Raw genomic sequence first — 15833 nt, forward strand, 5'->3', positions numbered from 1 at the left:
CCAGTCACTTGATCATATGGCAACATTGGCAAGTGTGGATTCATTATAAGCATTGAGGGTTTAATTGCAGATTTGAGAGAGAAAGCAGTAGGAGAAGAAAATAGTTTTATAACTGAGTAGTGTTTATTTATTTGGCTGCAGTACTTATGTAGTACCACGTAATGTAGCTACGATATACTCAATCAGTTCCAACTTCAAAAAGAGGAACTGCAGTTCTTTTCTTTTCAGGTCCTTCTTCCCTTACCACTCAGTTGAGTGTTTCAATTCAAACCAATTCTGGCTTAGGCAATATGCCATAGTTTGTTAGTGTGCAATGCTAGGTATATTCATGCTTTATAACACTCTTATGGCAAACCAAACATTATGAGGCAAGAGAGTAGTTGCTGCTTGACTTGCATTCACGTGCAGCAACCACTCAGTGGTTGTAGAGGGGTGTGGGTAGTAGAAAATAGAAACCTACAACTCAAAAAAAAGTGATGACTCCAAAATATAAAATTCTACATGTACTGTATGTTTGTCTATTTCTTTATAATGTGGGGGCAAATATCCTCTTAGGAGGTTGTAATATTGTGGCCCTGGGCATGTGGCTCTGCTCTGGGCTAGATGTAACGGAGGTGGTTTGGTCTAATCAGGGTTAGGGTCAATTCGGTCAACTCATGAAGTAAAATAGCAATTTTCAGTTTACTTCCTGAATTGACATGGAATTTACCCCAACCCTTGGGCTAACAGTCTTGTGGCGTGCAGGTTCGAGGACCCGGGTTTGAATCCAGGAGAATGCATTGTATTGAGTAATTTGGTCCTGCTCACCTCGTGGCTGGGCATCCTGCTTATTAGAGAGGCTGGGGGCGTTCCTGTTAGACGCATTATCTGCTGAAGCTGGTTTATATCTATCAGGTATGGGTCAAGGGTATCAGTACAGACAGCAGTATAGCAGAGACGTTAACAAGCAGCTAGTCAGTGGGAGACCTGAAGACTCGCGTTAGCACCCAGAGCTAATGCATAGCCTTTAGCTCAGTGGGCTAACACGGTCTCCCAGTCAATAGGAGACCTGAAGACTTGCGTTTGCTCCCCGAGCTAAGGCCTGGCTCTCTGGCCTAGGCTTTAGCTCAGCGTGCTAAAGCAGTCTCCCAGTCAATAGAAGACCTGAAGACTTGCGTTTGCTCCCTGAGCTAAAGCCCTCTGGCCTAAGCTTTAGCTCAGCGGGCTAACACAGTTTCCTGTAGGAGTTTTATGGTATGGCTCAACTACTAAGAGGCTCTGCAAAAAGGTAATAGTCCCATCTTTGAAGGGGAAGGTAAGAATATAAAAGAGAGGGTGAGATTGTATAGGCATATGTAAGGCAGATTGGTAACATGCTTCAGGTTATGGTAGAGAAGAGAACATTTTCAATTAGGCAGGAAAAAGTCAAGTTAATCAATCATAGCAGTAAAACCCAAACTTTGAACAGAGGGGTATGTTCATTTATCCAAGTGAAGAATCAGTATTCAAATCAAAACAGGTCTTGCATTTGACCCCATCTCACAAGTGATTTGAGGGGATGTGAACAAACAAAGCATGCTGTAAAAATGGTAGTTGGTGTTGAAGATAAGAACACACTTCACAAATTAATGCTAATAACATTTGCACCAGGCCTTTTCGCAAATTAGGCAACAAATGACCTTGCAGCATAGTAACTGTGTGTATAACTCACAGACTCAGAAGAGATTTTCATCAAGAGCTCAGGCCCTGGCATCCCGACGAGCAGCATTATTAGCTTCAACTGATCAATGTCTAACAGGTACCATGTGTAAAGGAACAACAGGAGCTGGAAGGGGAGAGGAACCAGCGAGAACTACTGACCTGGCTTCAAATAGTATTTGTTGTCTTAAAAATAACTGAGCTGTGCTTGATTGAGCTTGCCTGGCACAATGGAACCAAGAACAGTCAGAAAAGCAGCCTGGGACATTGAATAAATCAAATGTAACATACTTGTATAAACTACACTGAGTGTACAAAACATTAAGGACACCTGCTCTTTCCATGACAGACTGACCAGGTGAAAGCTATGATCCTTTATTAATGTCACTTGTTAAATCCACTTCAATCAGTGTAGATAAAGGGGAGCGGACTTTGAACGGGGTATGGTAGTAGGTGCCAGGCGCACCGGTTTGTGTCAAGAACGCTGCTGGGTTTTTCACGCTCAACAGTTTCCCGTGTGTATCAAGACTGGTCCACCACCCAATGGACATCCAGCCAACTTGACACAACTGTGGGAAGCATTGGAGTCAACATTGGCCAGCATCCCTGTGGAACGCTTTCGACACCTTGTAGAGTCCATGCCCCGACGAATTGAGGCTGTTCTGAGTGCAAAAGGGGGGGTGCAACTCAATACTAGGAAGGTGTTCCTAATGTTTAGTATGCTCAGTGTATATCAGAAAATGTATATAAACTCTGCCTCTATTGACATCTCATGATGCCCATTCAGCAGCTACTCTGTTAATGGTTAAAAATCAACAGCATTACCTCATATTATATCCAGGGCCCTGCGTTTTGCGCAATCATGTGACATGCCTGGATTTGAACCTTTATTTCAAGTTTTTTCATCAAACTGGCAACTGTCAGATGGTCCAGCACCATCCTCAGACAATTGCTTTCATTTTTGGTATAATTCAAATTTCTGGATAAGGCTTAAAATACAGGATAAAATCTTGCTATGTCACATCATCGTGCTGGATAAGAAGCATGTAATGTAATGGGTAAACACACTGCAGGGAATACATCCTTAAAAGCATCTCTGTTAGTGCCTCTGAAAACACTGGCAGACAGACAGGCAAGGCAATACAAAGATTAATGCCAGACTTATTCAGCCGATCCAGAGATTAAAACATTCCCATTCAGAGCAGCAGACTAGGCTATACTGTTAACACATGTGGATGCAATACATATTTATGTTTTTTAATTACTCTGCCATTTTTAAAGTCATGTCCCCCCTGTCCCTCACTTTTCCTAAATAAGTCTATATAGCACACTATCGTTGTTAGAATGCTAATATCAGACAGAATGTGTTATAAGCAGTTTTAAAAGGACACGTCATTTCTTTCCCCCTGTCCTTCATTCATAGCCAGTCAGCCTGCGCAGCTGATGGCCCATCAAAATTATACCTCAACTATATTGAAACTAATTTCCCACATATAATAATAGAGTTAGCCTAAAGACATTTTCAAATTGTATATGAAGAGATGGGCGCAGCTTGGAATTGACACAGAGGCAGAGAAACGGATTGCCAAAAAGTCACTTTTTCAAATCCTCCAACAGAGTCACATGCAGGTAAGACATTTGGTTTCTATATAATATCAGCAAGAGCAGATTCTGCAGTTTCTAAAACACTTACCTTTGTCAAATAACAAAAAATTCAAGAGGTCAGCTCACTTTCAAAATATCACTTTTTCCAAGAATAACCGCTGTTCCATGCATTCAACACGTGAGCACTCACGGCAGCATAGCTCAGGCTACAAAACAAAGACTAGTAACATAATACAACTAATATTGTAAAATGTTTAGAACATGCAGGGCGACGACCAGATAGCAGCTGCACATATCTCATTCAGGGGGATGCCTCTCAGCGAAGGCTGTGGCGACACTTCTGGTAGACTGACATATCACACCCTCTGGAACAGGGAGCCCTACACTCTTGTATGCCTGAGTGAGAACATCCACAACCCAGTGTGAAAGCCTCTGCTTGGACAATGCACAGAAACAGCTGGTCTGACTTCCTGTAGTGCTCCGAGGCTTGCATATAGCGTGAGGGAAAGGACTGGACACAAGAGATTTGCTCTCTCCTCCTTCGCATTCTAGAAAGGAGGGGGGCACTAGGCCGCCAGCTCGATGGCTTGGTTGATGTGAAGGGGTGATATAACCTTAGGCAAAAAGGCTGGATTGGGCCATAAGGTCACGCCTAGGTCGTCTGCCTTCCTTCGTAGGCAGACAGGACTCGGAGAGTCACATTTTGCTGATGAAACAGGGAAGCCGTTTTCACAGACAACCATTTTATGTCCGGCACTTCCGTATGCTCGAAGAGAGGTTTGGTCAAAGCCTCCAATACTAGTGGCAGATTCCAGGATGCCTTGCGGAAGTCCCTGGTGGGGATGCAGAAACCGGACACCTTGTAAGAATTGGCCGATGAGGTAATGGGCCCCTGCCAATTTTCCATTGATGCATAAATGGTTTGCCGATATGGCTGAGGCATACACCTTCAAGGTAGAGGCAGAGCGACCCGAGTCCAATAGTGACTGAAGGAAGCTCAGTATGACCGGTACAGAGCAAGACACTGGGTCCTCCGCCCTGGTAGAGTAACATTCGGTAAACAGTTTCCAGCGACCAGCATACACCATCCTGGTCGATGGGGCTCTGGCGTTCTGTAACGTCTTAATAATAGTGGGATTGCAGCCGATCAGTAGGGGGTGGGGCTCTTCAGAGGCCACACCCATAGCTGTACTTGGTCTGGGCTGGGATGTCATAACCTGCTGGGGTGGTCCTCTGGCCATGTGTGGGCTAAGGTGTCCATGCCCAGGGGTCTGTTTGTCTCTGCCAGAAAGAACCAGATGGAGCAGTGGGAAGTTTGCTCTGAGGCGAACAGGTCCACATGTGCTGTTCCAAACCGCTGCCATATCATCTTCACTATTTGTGGGTGAAGTCTCCATTCCCCCCAGGGGTAGTTTCTGTCGCGACAAGAAATCCGCCACCTCGTGCACCTTGCCTGGGAGATTAATGGCTCGTATTGTCTGACCGTATCAGGACATGTTTGTGTTTGAGAACAGGCAAAAAGTGTTTCAGGGCTAGCTAAACTGTCTGAAGTACTAGCACGGTGATGTGCTCTTTCCTCCAGCAGGGGCACCACTCTCCACGTACAGTCCTGTGTTGCCACACTGCTCCCCAGCCTGTTAGTGAAGCATCGGTCGTCACTACTTTCCGCCTTGACGGAATTGATCCGAGAGGGACACTTGTAGTCAAGTACAGTGAGGGAAAAAAGTATTTGATCCCCTGCTGATTTTGTGCGTTTGCCCACTGACAAAGACATGATCAGGCTATAATTTTAATGGTAGGTTTATTTGAACAGTGAGAGACAGAATAACAAAACAAAAATGCAGAACAACGCATGTCAAAAATGTTATAAATTGATTTGCAAAACCCTTGTTGGCAATCACAGAGGTCAGACGTTTCTTGTAGTTGGCCACCAGGTTTGCACACATCTCAGGAGGGATTTTGTCCCATTGCTCTTTGCAGATCTTCTCCTAGTCATTTAGGTTTTGAGTCTGACGTTTGGCAACTCGAACCTTCAGCACCCTCCACAGATTTTCTATGGGATTAAGGTCTGGAGACTGGCTAGGCCACTCCAGGACCTTAATGTGCTTCTTCTTGAGCCACTCCTTTGTTGCCTTGGCCGTGTGTTTTGGGTCATTGTCATGCTGGAATACTCATCCACGACCCATTTTCAATGCCCTGGCTGAGAGAAGGAGGTTCTCACCCAAGATTTGACGGTAAATGGCCCCGTCCATCGTCCCTTTGATGCGGTGAAGTTGTCCTGTCCCCTTAGCAGAAAAACACCCCCAAAGCATAATGTTTCCACCTCCATGTTTGACGGTGGGGATGGTGTTCTTGGGGTCATAGGCAGCATTCCTCCTCCTCCAAACACGGCAAGTTGAGGCCAAAGAGCTCCATTTTGGTCTCATCTGACCATAACACTTTCACCCAGTTCTCCTCTGAACCATTCAGATGTTCATTGGCAAACTTCAGACGGGCCTGTATATGTGCTTTCTTGAGCAGGGGGACCTTGCGGGCGCTGCAGGATTTCAGTTCTTCACGGCATAGTGTGTTACCAATTGTTTTCTTGGTGACTATGGTCCCAGCTGCCTTGAGATCATTGACAAGATCCTCCCGTGTAGTTCTGGGCTGATTCCTCACCGTTCTCATGATCATTGCAACTCCACAAGGTGAGATCTTGCATGGAGCCCCAGGCCGAGGGAGATTGACAGTTCTTTTGTGTTTCTTCCATTTGCGAATAATCGCACCAACTGTTGTCACCTTCTCACCAAGCTGCTTGGCGATGGTTTTGTAGCCCATTCCAGCCTTGTGTAGGTCTACAATCTTGTCCCTGACATCCTTGGAGAGCTCTTTGGTCTTGGCCATGGTGGAGAGTTTGGAATCTGATTGATTGATTGCTTCTGTGGACAGGTGTCTTTTATACAGGTAACAAGCTGAGATTAGGAGCACTCCCTTTAAGAGTGTGCTCCTAATCTCAGCTCATTACCTGTATAAAAAGACACCTGGGAGCCAGAAATCTTTCTGATTGAGAGGGGGTCAAATACTTTTTTCCCTCATTAAAATGCTAATCAATTTATAACATTTTTGACATGCATTTTTTCTGGATGTTTTTGTTGTTATTCTGTCTCTCACTGTTCAAATAAACCTACCATTAAAAATGATAGACTGATCATTTCTTTGTCAGTGGGAAAATGTACAAAATCAGCAGGGGATCAAATACTTTTTTCCCTCACTGTAGCTCCCCTCCTCCACGGCCGCAGAGTAGAATGCCCTTTTCACTCGGATTCTGGTGTTTCTGTCCCGCTTGGGGTCTAAGCGGAGGTCGTTGAACCACACTTGTAGTGGTCTTAAAAAGCAGCAGGCCTAGCGGTGTCACCGCGGAGAACGCCGTGAGCATGCCCATCAGTTTTCACCAACACGTTCAACTGGAATTGTTGCAGAAGAATGCTGTCCACACGCCTGAGTGGTTATACACACCCTCATAGTGCGGGAGTTCAGAGTCATGCCAATAAAGGCAGCCGTTTGGCTTGATGTGAAGTTGATCCAGTGCGGTGATGTGGGTCACTGTCAGTGCTGTGCTCTCAGCCGCACATTCACGAGGGGGCGCAGATGAGCCAGTCATCGAGTTAAGAAAGGACCCCTGTAGGTGGAGGAAGCTCAGGGCTGCACTCACGCATCTTGTGAAGACACGAGGAGCCAGGGAGAGGCCAAATGGTAATACCGCGAACTGGTATGCCTAGCCTTGGAAGGCGAACCACAAAAAAACATATATTCCGGTAACACAGGAATGTGAAAGTAAGCGTCCTGAGTCCAAGGAAGTGAATCATTCCCCTGCGGCTACGGTCTGGAGAAGGTCGACCCGCCACAACATGTAAAAGCCGAGAACTTCTAGGAAAACACTGAACCGTTTTAAATCTAGAACTGGATGGAAGCCTCTGTCTTTCTTCAGAACCAGGAAATAGGTTGAGTGAAAGCCATCTTGCTGTTCTGATGCCTTTACTCTTGTGATCGCGCCCTTCTCCAGGAGATGTAATCTCCTGGCTGAGGGTGCAAGCTTTCTCACCTTCACAGTCAGTATGGCGCAGTTAATGCAGGGGTCAGAGAGGGCCTCTTGCAGGTGGCCAACGCCTAGGCAGGTGGGGCACGGATCATGACCATCTTATACTTGTAGTTCAGCTCCACAAGAGCAGCAGCCATGGTGATGTGGTGTTCTCTCAGCTCAGAATTAACTAATTTAATAGTAACTGGAGGCTATTACAGCAGCTACCACAATACACAGTAAAGGTAGAGAGATACAATAATCTGTCAGGAGTTGTACAGCAACCGCAAAATAATTTCTGGTGAGCCGAGCTACGACCACAGGGCTGGAGCAGGAGAGATACCATGTTTAAACGTAGGCTTATTTATGAAAAACACGCACGAATGGCCGTTGTTTGGTAAGCCAAGCTGACGACCCAGTGGCAGCTAGGTTGAGTTGGTAAGCTAGCTAGCTAGCTAGCTAGCTAGCTAGCTTGTAGAATGCTAGTAATAACAGGGGAGAGGGATCCCTGGGGGAGGCAGTCCAAATCTCACGTCGTATAGCTGGCTAGGCTAACAACCTTCCTAGACGGCGTGAGCTCTATGAGACGCGGTTATCTAGGGAAAGTGTTCCGAGTTTTAAATAGTAGAAGGACGACTAGTGTCCGGTGGCCTCGATAACAAGCACGGTAATGGAGGATATCTTGACAAGGTTGGCACCGGAATACGGAGGCCAATACACACTAGCTGGTGTCAAGGAAGCCCGATATCCTCTGATAAAAGGGATAGGTAGGGGAGGGCTGTGACACAGCCTTGGCGGGCGAATTTCATGCTCCGATCCACAGGTCACAGGCTGTTGGTGACAGACTGACAGTACACACAACTCACACAGAGTTTAGCTTAACCTACCGGGACCTGGGAAGATACAATCCGAAAAAACAGAACAGCGGCGCAGTCAACTTGCGCGATACGGCTAAGCTAACTTTGCGAGAAGAGATAATAGACAGCGTGTGGTCTGACGTACGGTTTTCTATGAACCACGGGGGCACGTCCTCCCACGCCGTCACGTCACTGGCGTGACATTGTTGTTATTATTACTCGACCTGTGCGACGGGATATAATCCATACTTTCAACCGTTCTGACGGAACCCAAGGCTAATCTTTCTGATAGCATATATGAAATGTATTTATTAGACTGTTAGAACGTTGACGTTTAAAAGACGCATCATTGGCTCCAAGGAGGGTGCCTCGAGGCCAGGCTTTTCTAGTGTTAATGTGTTAAAGAAGAGGAGGCGGCTGTCTGCATCTAACCTACAATGGAAGGAGGCTTGGATGCCAGAGAAAACAGTTTTAGAGACTGAGTTTGGAGAGGTAGAAATTAGTGTGGCTACAGAAACTGACGAACTAGGAGACCCTCTACATGCTGCAGGGAGAGTGGCAAAACAGAGCTGAAAGAAGTAGAAGAAGCACCTGAGGCACCATAGTGGGATTAGTTGTGCAGAGCAAGTTAGGAACATAGAAGAACTTTAGCTTAGAACACAGTTTAGGACACACACGGTCAGCAATCTTCTGCTACTGTCTGGACCTGCAAAAAGCTGTTAAAATCGCATATATCAAACAATCAACAGCAGCATGATTCTGTGTGTACTCTGGTCCTATCCGATGTGATCCAGCAAGGACATATTATTGTGTGGGAATCTCACCACCAACCACTCAAAGACTGCATCAGTGACAGAAACAGTGGTTGAACGGGTAGGCCAGGCATACTCACAGAGTGGAGGGGGCTTCAGCTTAGGTACTCATATTAGACCCATAGTAGGGTAACTGAGGTAAGGGCAATGAAAGGATACGGTCAGTACCGGGAAACAGTGTTCTGCCAGTGAGGAGTTCAGCCATGATGCATCCCACAGACCAAATGTCCACTGTAACATATAGAGGAGATCATTATGTCCATGTAACATATAAAGGAATGACAAATGTCTACTATAACATATAGGAGAAACATGTTCAGTATGTCCATTTACAGTGTTCCACTATTATGACATCCACATGGTAGGAACGTTGGCCCAAGATCACAAGTACTGCACTACAGTGAGCAGATGCAGAGACTCTACCTACTTTACCTGTCATGTTGTAGTGCATCCAGTTCAGCATGATCTCTGGTGCCCGGTACCAGCGTGTGGCAACGTAACCAGTCATCTCATCGTCAGTGTGCCGCGCCAGCCCAAAGTCCAGGATCTGAGGAGGACAGACACAACAAAACCATGTGGTACTGGCAAGAGAGTTACCCTCAGGAAACTACACAAAAGGTCACACACTGTTCTCTCCTTGCAGAAAACGTTACCACCAATGTTACATCAGGGTGTGCTTGGTTACTCCCCTCAGGCATGCTGACACTCTTGTCCAGCGGTTCAGCATGAACACAGATTGAATGAGTGGGCTTATAATAAACTCCCTTACCTTCAGCTCACAGTCCTCATTCACAGCCAGGTTGCTGGGTTTCAGGTCCTAAAGAGTGATGGGAGACAAGGCATTATTAGTATTAATATATTATTACAGCTGACCTACATATGACGAGGCCGGATCTGAATGGGCTTTCTCAATTGAATCTAGATTCTCTAAAACCAAACCACCACGATCTGTAGAAGTGCTTCTACAGAACGTCTACAGTGCTTCTTCAAGACTAAGTAAATCTCTAATTGATCAAATCCTTCTACTCTAAATCTAATATTATTCTCAGATCAGTTCTTTCAAAACAGCAGCCCTGAATCACCGACTCAGTCATGGTACAAAACAGAGCTCCTGTTTATGGTTTTACTTCCTCTGCTGTTTAGAGTGTTTGCTTAAGGAGCAAGCCTTGGCCTGAATCCTCTATGTGGAAGCGAAGCAAGCAGCCAAGTCATAAATTAAAACTGGTTTATAAACTGTAGCTCCTTCTGACAAGTATGACAGATTTTTTTACTTGTCCGATAGCTCAAGTCACTTGTCCAAAACTAAAATGGTCTGTAACACCATGGGCCAAAAAGGTGGCTGAAAATTGTGTTGTACGATGCAAGGAACCACTGCTGGTCTCTGATCCCATGTATAATATCCTCCCGTTGTGCCCTTGAGCAAGGCACTTAACACCCACAAAGTAAAATAACTGCACTGTTAGGCTACTGTACAAACACGTGGTCAACCCTCCATCTGGAGAGCTACTGGGTGTGCAGGCTTTGTATCCAGCCCTGCACAAACACCCGAGTCAGCTTATCAAGGTCATGTTGAGCAGCTGACTTTTTGCAATGTGGTGTGTTAGAGCAGGGCTCAAATTAAAGCCTGCACACCCTAGCTCTCCTGGAGGATGTCAAATACTGCAACATTACAATTACCAACAAAATACTTTGTCTTTATAAAATAATTCCCTCTTTCAATGAATCAGGGATCAAATGGCTAAGGTAAGACACTTCAAAGCAAGGTAGCTAACTAAGACATGTGTATCTTTAACCTTGTTAAAGGCTCAAATATTCAAGTTTCAGAGGAGGGCTATTGACAGCAGGGCTTGACACTCAGGTACATTTGCCAGTGGCACACCAGGCCAGTCCCATGTCAAAACTACTGACCCGGGCCAAGATCACAGGAAAGCGAGTTATGCACGCAGAATTTCAAATGTGGGTGACTTATATTATAGTCAACCATAAAATCTTATATTTACACGGATTGTTAGGAAAACAAAAATAAAACCACCCCCCTTCTTATTGATACATATAGCCTAATTAACATATGAAACTGTTTCAAATGTAATATTCCCCTCCAGAAATGAGCCCAATAACATATTGATACATATTATAATAATAATAATAATAATAAGCCATTTAGCAGACGCTTTTATCCAAAGCGACTTACAGTCATGTACGCATACATTTTTACGTATGGGTGGTCCCGGGAATCGAACCCACTACCCTGGCGTTACAAGCGCCATGCTCTATCAATTGAGCTACAGAGGACCACATCCAAGGGTACATCCAAGGGCCAGCCGTGCTGCCCTGTTCTGAGCCAATTGCAATTTTCGTAAGTCCCTCTTTGTGGCACCTGACCACACGACTGAACAGTAGTCCAGGTGCGACAAAACTAGGGCCTGTAGGACCTGCCTTGTTGATAGTAATGTTAAGAATGCAGAGCAGCGCTTTATTATAGACAGACCTCTCCCCATCCTAGCTACTGTTGTATCAATATTATCAGGCAGGTGTGCTATTTTAGCAATAACCATTATCGCCTGATGCAGCATAGTGGCTACATGGCTGAAGTGAGGGGATCCCAATCAAATCTAAAAACATGGTTGCAGCATGTGGTTGCTCATCTGCATTGTTGGCTAATCATTAGCTAGATCCTAAATATGATCTAGTTGCTTGTTTAATGTATAAAAAAAACTCCCACTGACAGTAATAAAACCTTAATTTGTACAGTGTTTTTATAAATACAGTTTAATTGTGTGAATTTTACAGTGAATATAGGCCTACCGTTTATGCAATCGAATGGACGACGAGTTTAACGCTGCAACTTTTGTTTGTTTGTCATGCCAGACACTCAGATTGTAAAACGCTGCCAATTACGCAGTTGGAGTTGAGAAATAAATCGTACAGCACTGGAAAACTAGGATCCCGCTCTTTTCAATAATTGTCATCAAAACTGTGATTGCTGTCTTTTCCTGAAATTGCATTTAGGAATGTTGCGCAGTGACTAGGCTTATTAGAACATATCTTTACACGCAGCAATCAAAGCTGTATGAGGAGTTGCACGCTCTTGCCGCCCGACAGTTGATATTCCGCTTACACTAGGATGTGTGCGTGTGTTAAATAAACTGCATAGCTCATTAACAGCTTAGGGAATTAAAAATCGGGTTTTTAAACAATTATATAGACTACAGAACAGCATTATTACAATATTTTTTTCGCCGGCCAAAGCGGTGCCTGTCAATACAATGCACAAATCTACTCCGATGCGCTCTGCAGAGATTGGGAGAACAGTACACAACACATCGCATGCGGGGGACACTTTGATAAAAATCTGATCGGATTAATTGTTTGATATTGTGATATATATATATATTTTTTGACTTGCCCGGACAAGCTTTAATGTAGAACATGGCCCTTGCAATGCCAGGATAGTGGGTTCGATTCCCGGGACCACCTGTACGTAAAATGTATGCACGTATGACTGTAAATCTCTTTGGATACTAGAGTCTACTAAATGGCATATATTTTATAATATTATATTAACTAACACAAGACACAGTGTTGTCAAATCGGTCACAGAGAAGGACCGTTTCAGTGTGGGCTCAATCAAAGCAGAGCGGACTGAATTAAAAAGGGAGGAGACTTACTCTGTGAATGATATCTGCTGAGTGGATATACTGAGGAGAGAGACAGAGAGAGGGGAAGAAGTGCAAAGGCATTAGATTACATCAATAATTAGGAGACACGAATCACAAGTTTAAGCTGAGAGGTTTGTTGTTCTGAGGTACATCCCAACAGGCAAAACTGGGTAAAATGACATCAGTATGACCAGAAATGGGTTTAAATGACATAATTATGACTTCATTTCAATACGTTTTGCCTGCTGGGAATGTACACAACACTGGGATGTACACAATACTGTGAATGGCAGTTACTTTCAGTTATGTTCAGCTAGTTGAAGCATGTTTAAAAAAGTCCACGTGTGGTTTCACCTTTAACCCCCGGAGGATTTGGTATATGAGGAACTGCACGTGATCGTCTGTGAGTTTCTGACACTTGACTATGTTGTTGAGGTCCGCCCCCATCAGGTGGGTCACCAGGTACCTGCCAATCAGAACCAGACAGGAGCTCAAACAAAACAACTCCACTGTATAAGACATAGGCTACCATTTGTTTCTCACTGTTACATATTCCATATTTACATATTTCAGCCAGTTGTACGTTGTTCTTGATACCATCTCGTTTTGACTCGTCACATCAATGCTAATATGGCCAGAATTAGCTAGCTAGCTAACCAACAACTGTAACAACGTAGAAAAGCAAAAGGAAAATGTATAACCACAAATTGGTGTGAAGTGGCACAAACAATCTAAGTCCAGTGGGTTTGAAAGTTAAAAAGACTTTAATGTATGGGCTAAGACATTATTAAAATACACCAATGCGTATCGGCTTACGCCTTCATCAGGGTGTTTGACATTAAAGGCTTTTTACCTTTCAAACCCACATGAGTGCATGGACTTGGATTTTCTTATGGCACTTATCACTCATTTGTGGTTATAATATTTCCTTTTCAATTACAATTCCCCTCCAAGAGCACCTGTGGTTGTTGTGGAAGCACTCCTGCTACTACTTCTCTTCAACTGTAACAATGTATTTGACAGACAAGTGCTTATTGGGAACAATTTATGTTTTCAATAAATATTTGCAGATGAAATATAGCTTACAAGTTCGTAAGCCAACCCAATCTGTTTTTGCCTCGTAGTTGTGCACGCATCGGTATTGATGGTGAACAACCCACCCGTCTATACATCACGGGATTTACCACCAGGTCAGTGTTCTCCCATATGTCTCCTATGAGTCAGCTGAAACCGGTTGAGCGGCTGTTCCTTCTCCTCACCCACACTCCATCCACAAATAATGTCATTAAAACAACACACACACACGCAGATACAGGTCCATTAAACCCACTTATTTTTGTAATTCAAATCTAATCTCAGTCGTTTAAACAGCTCCAAATAGTGGTAAGCACTGCTGGAGGGAAAGAAGATGAGCCAAAACATACAGGAGGAGCACATAATAATAATAAAATATGCCATTTAGCAGACGCTTTTATCCAAAGCGACTTACAGTCATGCGTGCATACATTTTTGTGTATGCACGCATGGAGGCTTCATGAAAGGTATACCTAGATTGCTGTTCCACTGATAGATGCACTGTTCCCACACAGGAGGAAAGTCTTAAAATAACTCTGGTTAAACTGGACTTTTCCTTACTGCCCTCCTTCTATATTAGCAAACTGTTGGCAAAGACTGATCTGAGACCAGGCTACTTCAATATGACTGAGATCAAAGACACAAACAGGGAGAGGGAAACTCTGGCTGAAGGGTTCATGTTGAGGCCTGGAAAATTAGGTATATAAATAGTGTTAATCCATGGAACTTTTCCGCTCTCTGTCTCTCTCCCCCTCCCTCTGCCCTCTCTCCCTCCCCCTCCACCTATACAGGGGTAGAGGGGGAGCTATGAACAGCATTGTGAGTCACATTATATTTTTGGAGCTGGGTTGGGGGAACCACAGCTACAGCACCTGCATAAAATATCCTGGGTTTTTCCTGACAGCAGTTAGAAACCCCCTCCCTGTGCTCCTCCGTCCTGCAGGCATGTGTGCTGTACACTGTACACAGATATGCATGAGCAATAAATAGCCTAGATTACCCATTTAGTCGACTGGTCGATTGTTTGGTCAAATTTTATTTTTAAGGGGGTAGATCAGCTTTAATATTGCAGATAGATTGTGGATTTCATCAATGTAATTGTATGCATCATTTCCAATTCCCCATAAATTTTTTTTGTTAAATATACAGTACCAGTCAAAAGTTTGGACACACCTACTCATTCCAGGGTTTTTCTATATTTTTACTATTTTCTACATTGTATAATAATATTGAAGACATCAAAACTATGAAATAACACATATGGAATCATGTAGTAACCAAAAAAGTGTTAAACAAATAAAAATATATTTTATTTTTAAGTAGCCACCCTTTGCCTTGATAACAGCTTTGCACACTCTTGGCATTCTCTCAACCAGATTCATGAGGTAGTTACCTAGAATGTATTTCAATTAACAGGTGTGCCTTGTTAAAAGTTAATTTGTGGAATTTATTTCCTTCTTAATGCATTTGAGCCAATCAGTTGTGTTGTGACAAGGTAGGGGTGGTATACAGACGATAGCCCTATTTGGTAAAAGACCAAGTCCATATTATGGCTAGAACAGCTCAAATAATCAAAGAGAAACGACAGTCCATCATTACTTTAAGACATGAAGGTCAGTCAATTCGGAACATTCCAAGAACTTTGAACGTTTTTTCAAGTGCAGTCGCAAAAACCATCAAGTGCACTGATGAAACTGGCTCTCATGAGGACCGCCACAGGAAAGGAAGACCCAGAGTTACCTCTGCTGCAGAGGATAAGTTCATTAGAGTTAACTGCACCTCAGAGGAGACTGCGTGAATCAGGCCTTCATGGTCAGATTGCTGCAAAGAAACCACTACTAAATGGACACCAATAAGAAGAAGAGACTTGCTTGGGCCAAGAAACACGAGCAATGGACATTAGACCGGTGGAAATCTATCCTTTGGTCTGATGAGTCCAAATTTGCGATTTTTGGTTCCAAACACTGTGTCTTTGTGAGACGCAGAGTAGGTGAACGAATGATCTCCGTATGTGTGGTTCCCACCGTGAAGCATGGAGGAGGAGGTGTTATGGTGCTTTGCTGGTGACACTGTCTGATTTATTTAGAATTTA

The 15833-nt window shown here is 44.0% G+C and overlaps 1 protein-coding gene across 2 annotated transcripts in view; it reads right to left on the reverse strand.

Annotated features, from left to right (window-relative positions):
* mapk14a (mitogen-activated protein kinase 14a) overlaps positions 1 to 15833 on the reverse strand; it is a 38571-nt gene that overhangs the window by 14810 nt on the left and 7928 nt on the right. The window contains exons 4-9 of one of the 2 annotated variants that reach the window (XM_041856827.2): positions 13022 to 13133; positions 12677 to 12706; positions 9778 to 9825; positions 9441 to 9555; positions 9168 to 9239; positions 808 to 887 (exon numbers count right to left, since the gene is read on the reverse strand). In XM_041856827.2, the coding sequence (XP_041712761.1) occupies positions 808 to 887; positions 9168 to 9239; positions 9441 to 9555; positions 9778 to 9825; positions 12677 to 12706; positions 13022 to 13133 (457 nt within the window). Of the gene's footprint in view, positions 1 to 807; positions 888 to 1690; positions 1771 to 9167; positions 9240 to 9440; positions 9556 to 9777; positions 9826 to 12676; positions 12707 to 13021; positions 13134 to 15833 lie in introns of both variants that reach the window. The other variant, XM_041856828.2, reaches the window with a different exon arrangement.

The sequence above is a fragment of the Coregonus clupeaformis genome, chromosome 30 (assembly GCF_020615455.1).
Source record: "Coregonus clupeaformis isolate EN_2021a chromosome 30, ASM2061545v1, whole genome shotgun sequence".
Classification (NCBI taxonomy): domain Eukaryota; kingdom Metazoa; phylum Chordata; class Actinopteri; order Salmoniformes; family Salmonidae; genus Coregonus; species Coregonus clupeaformis.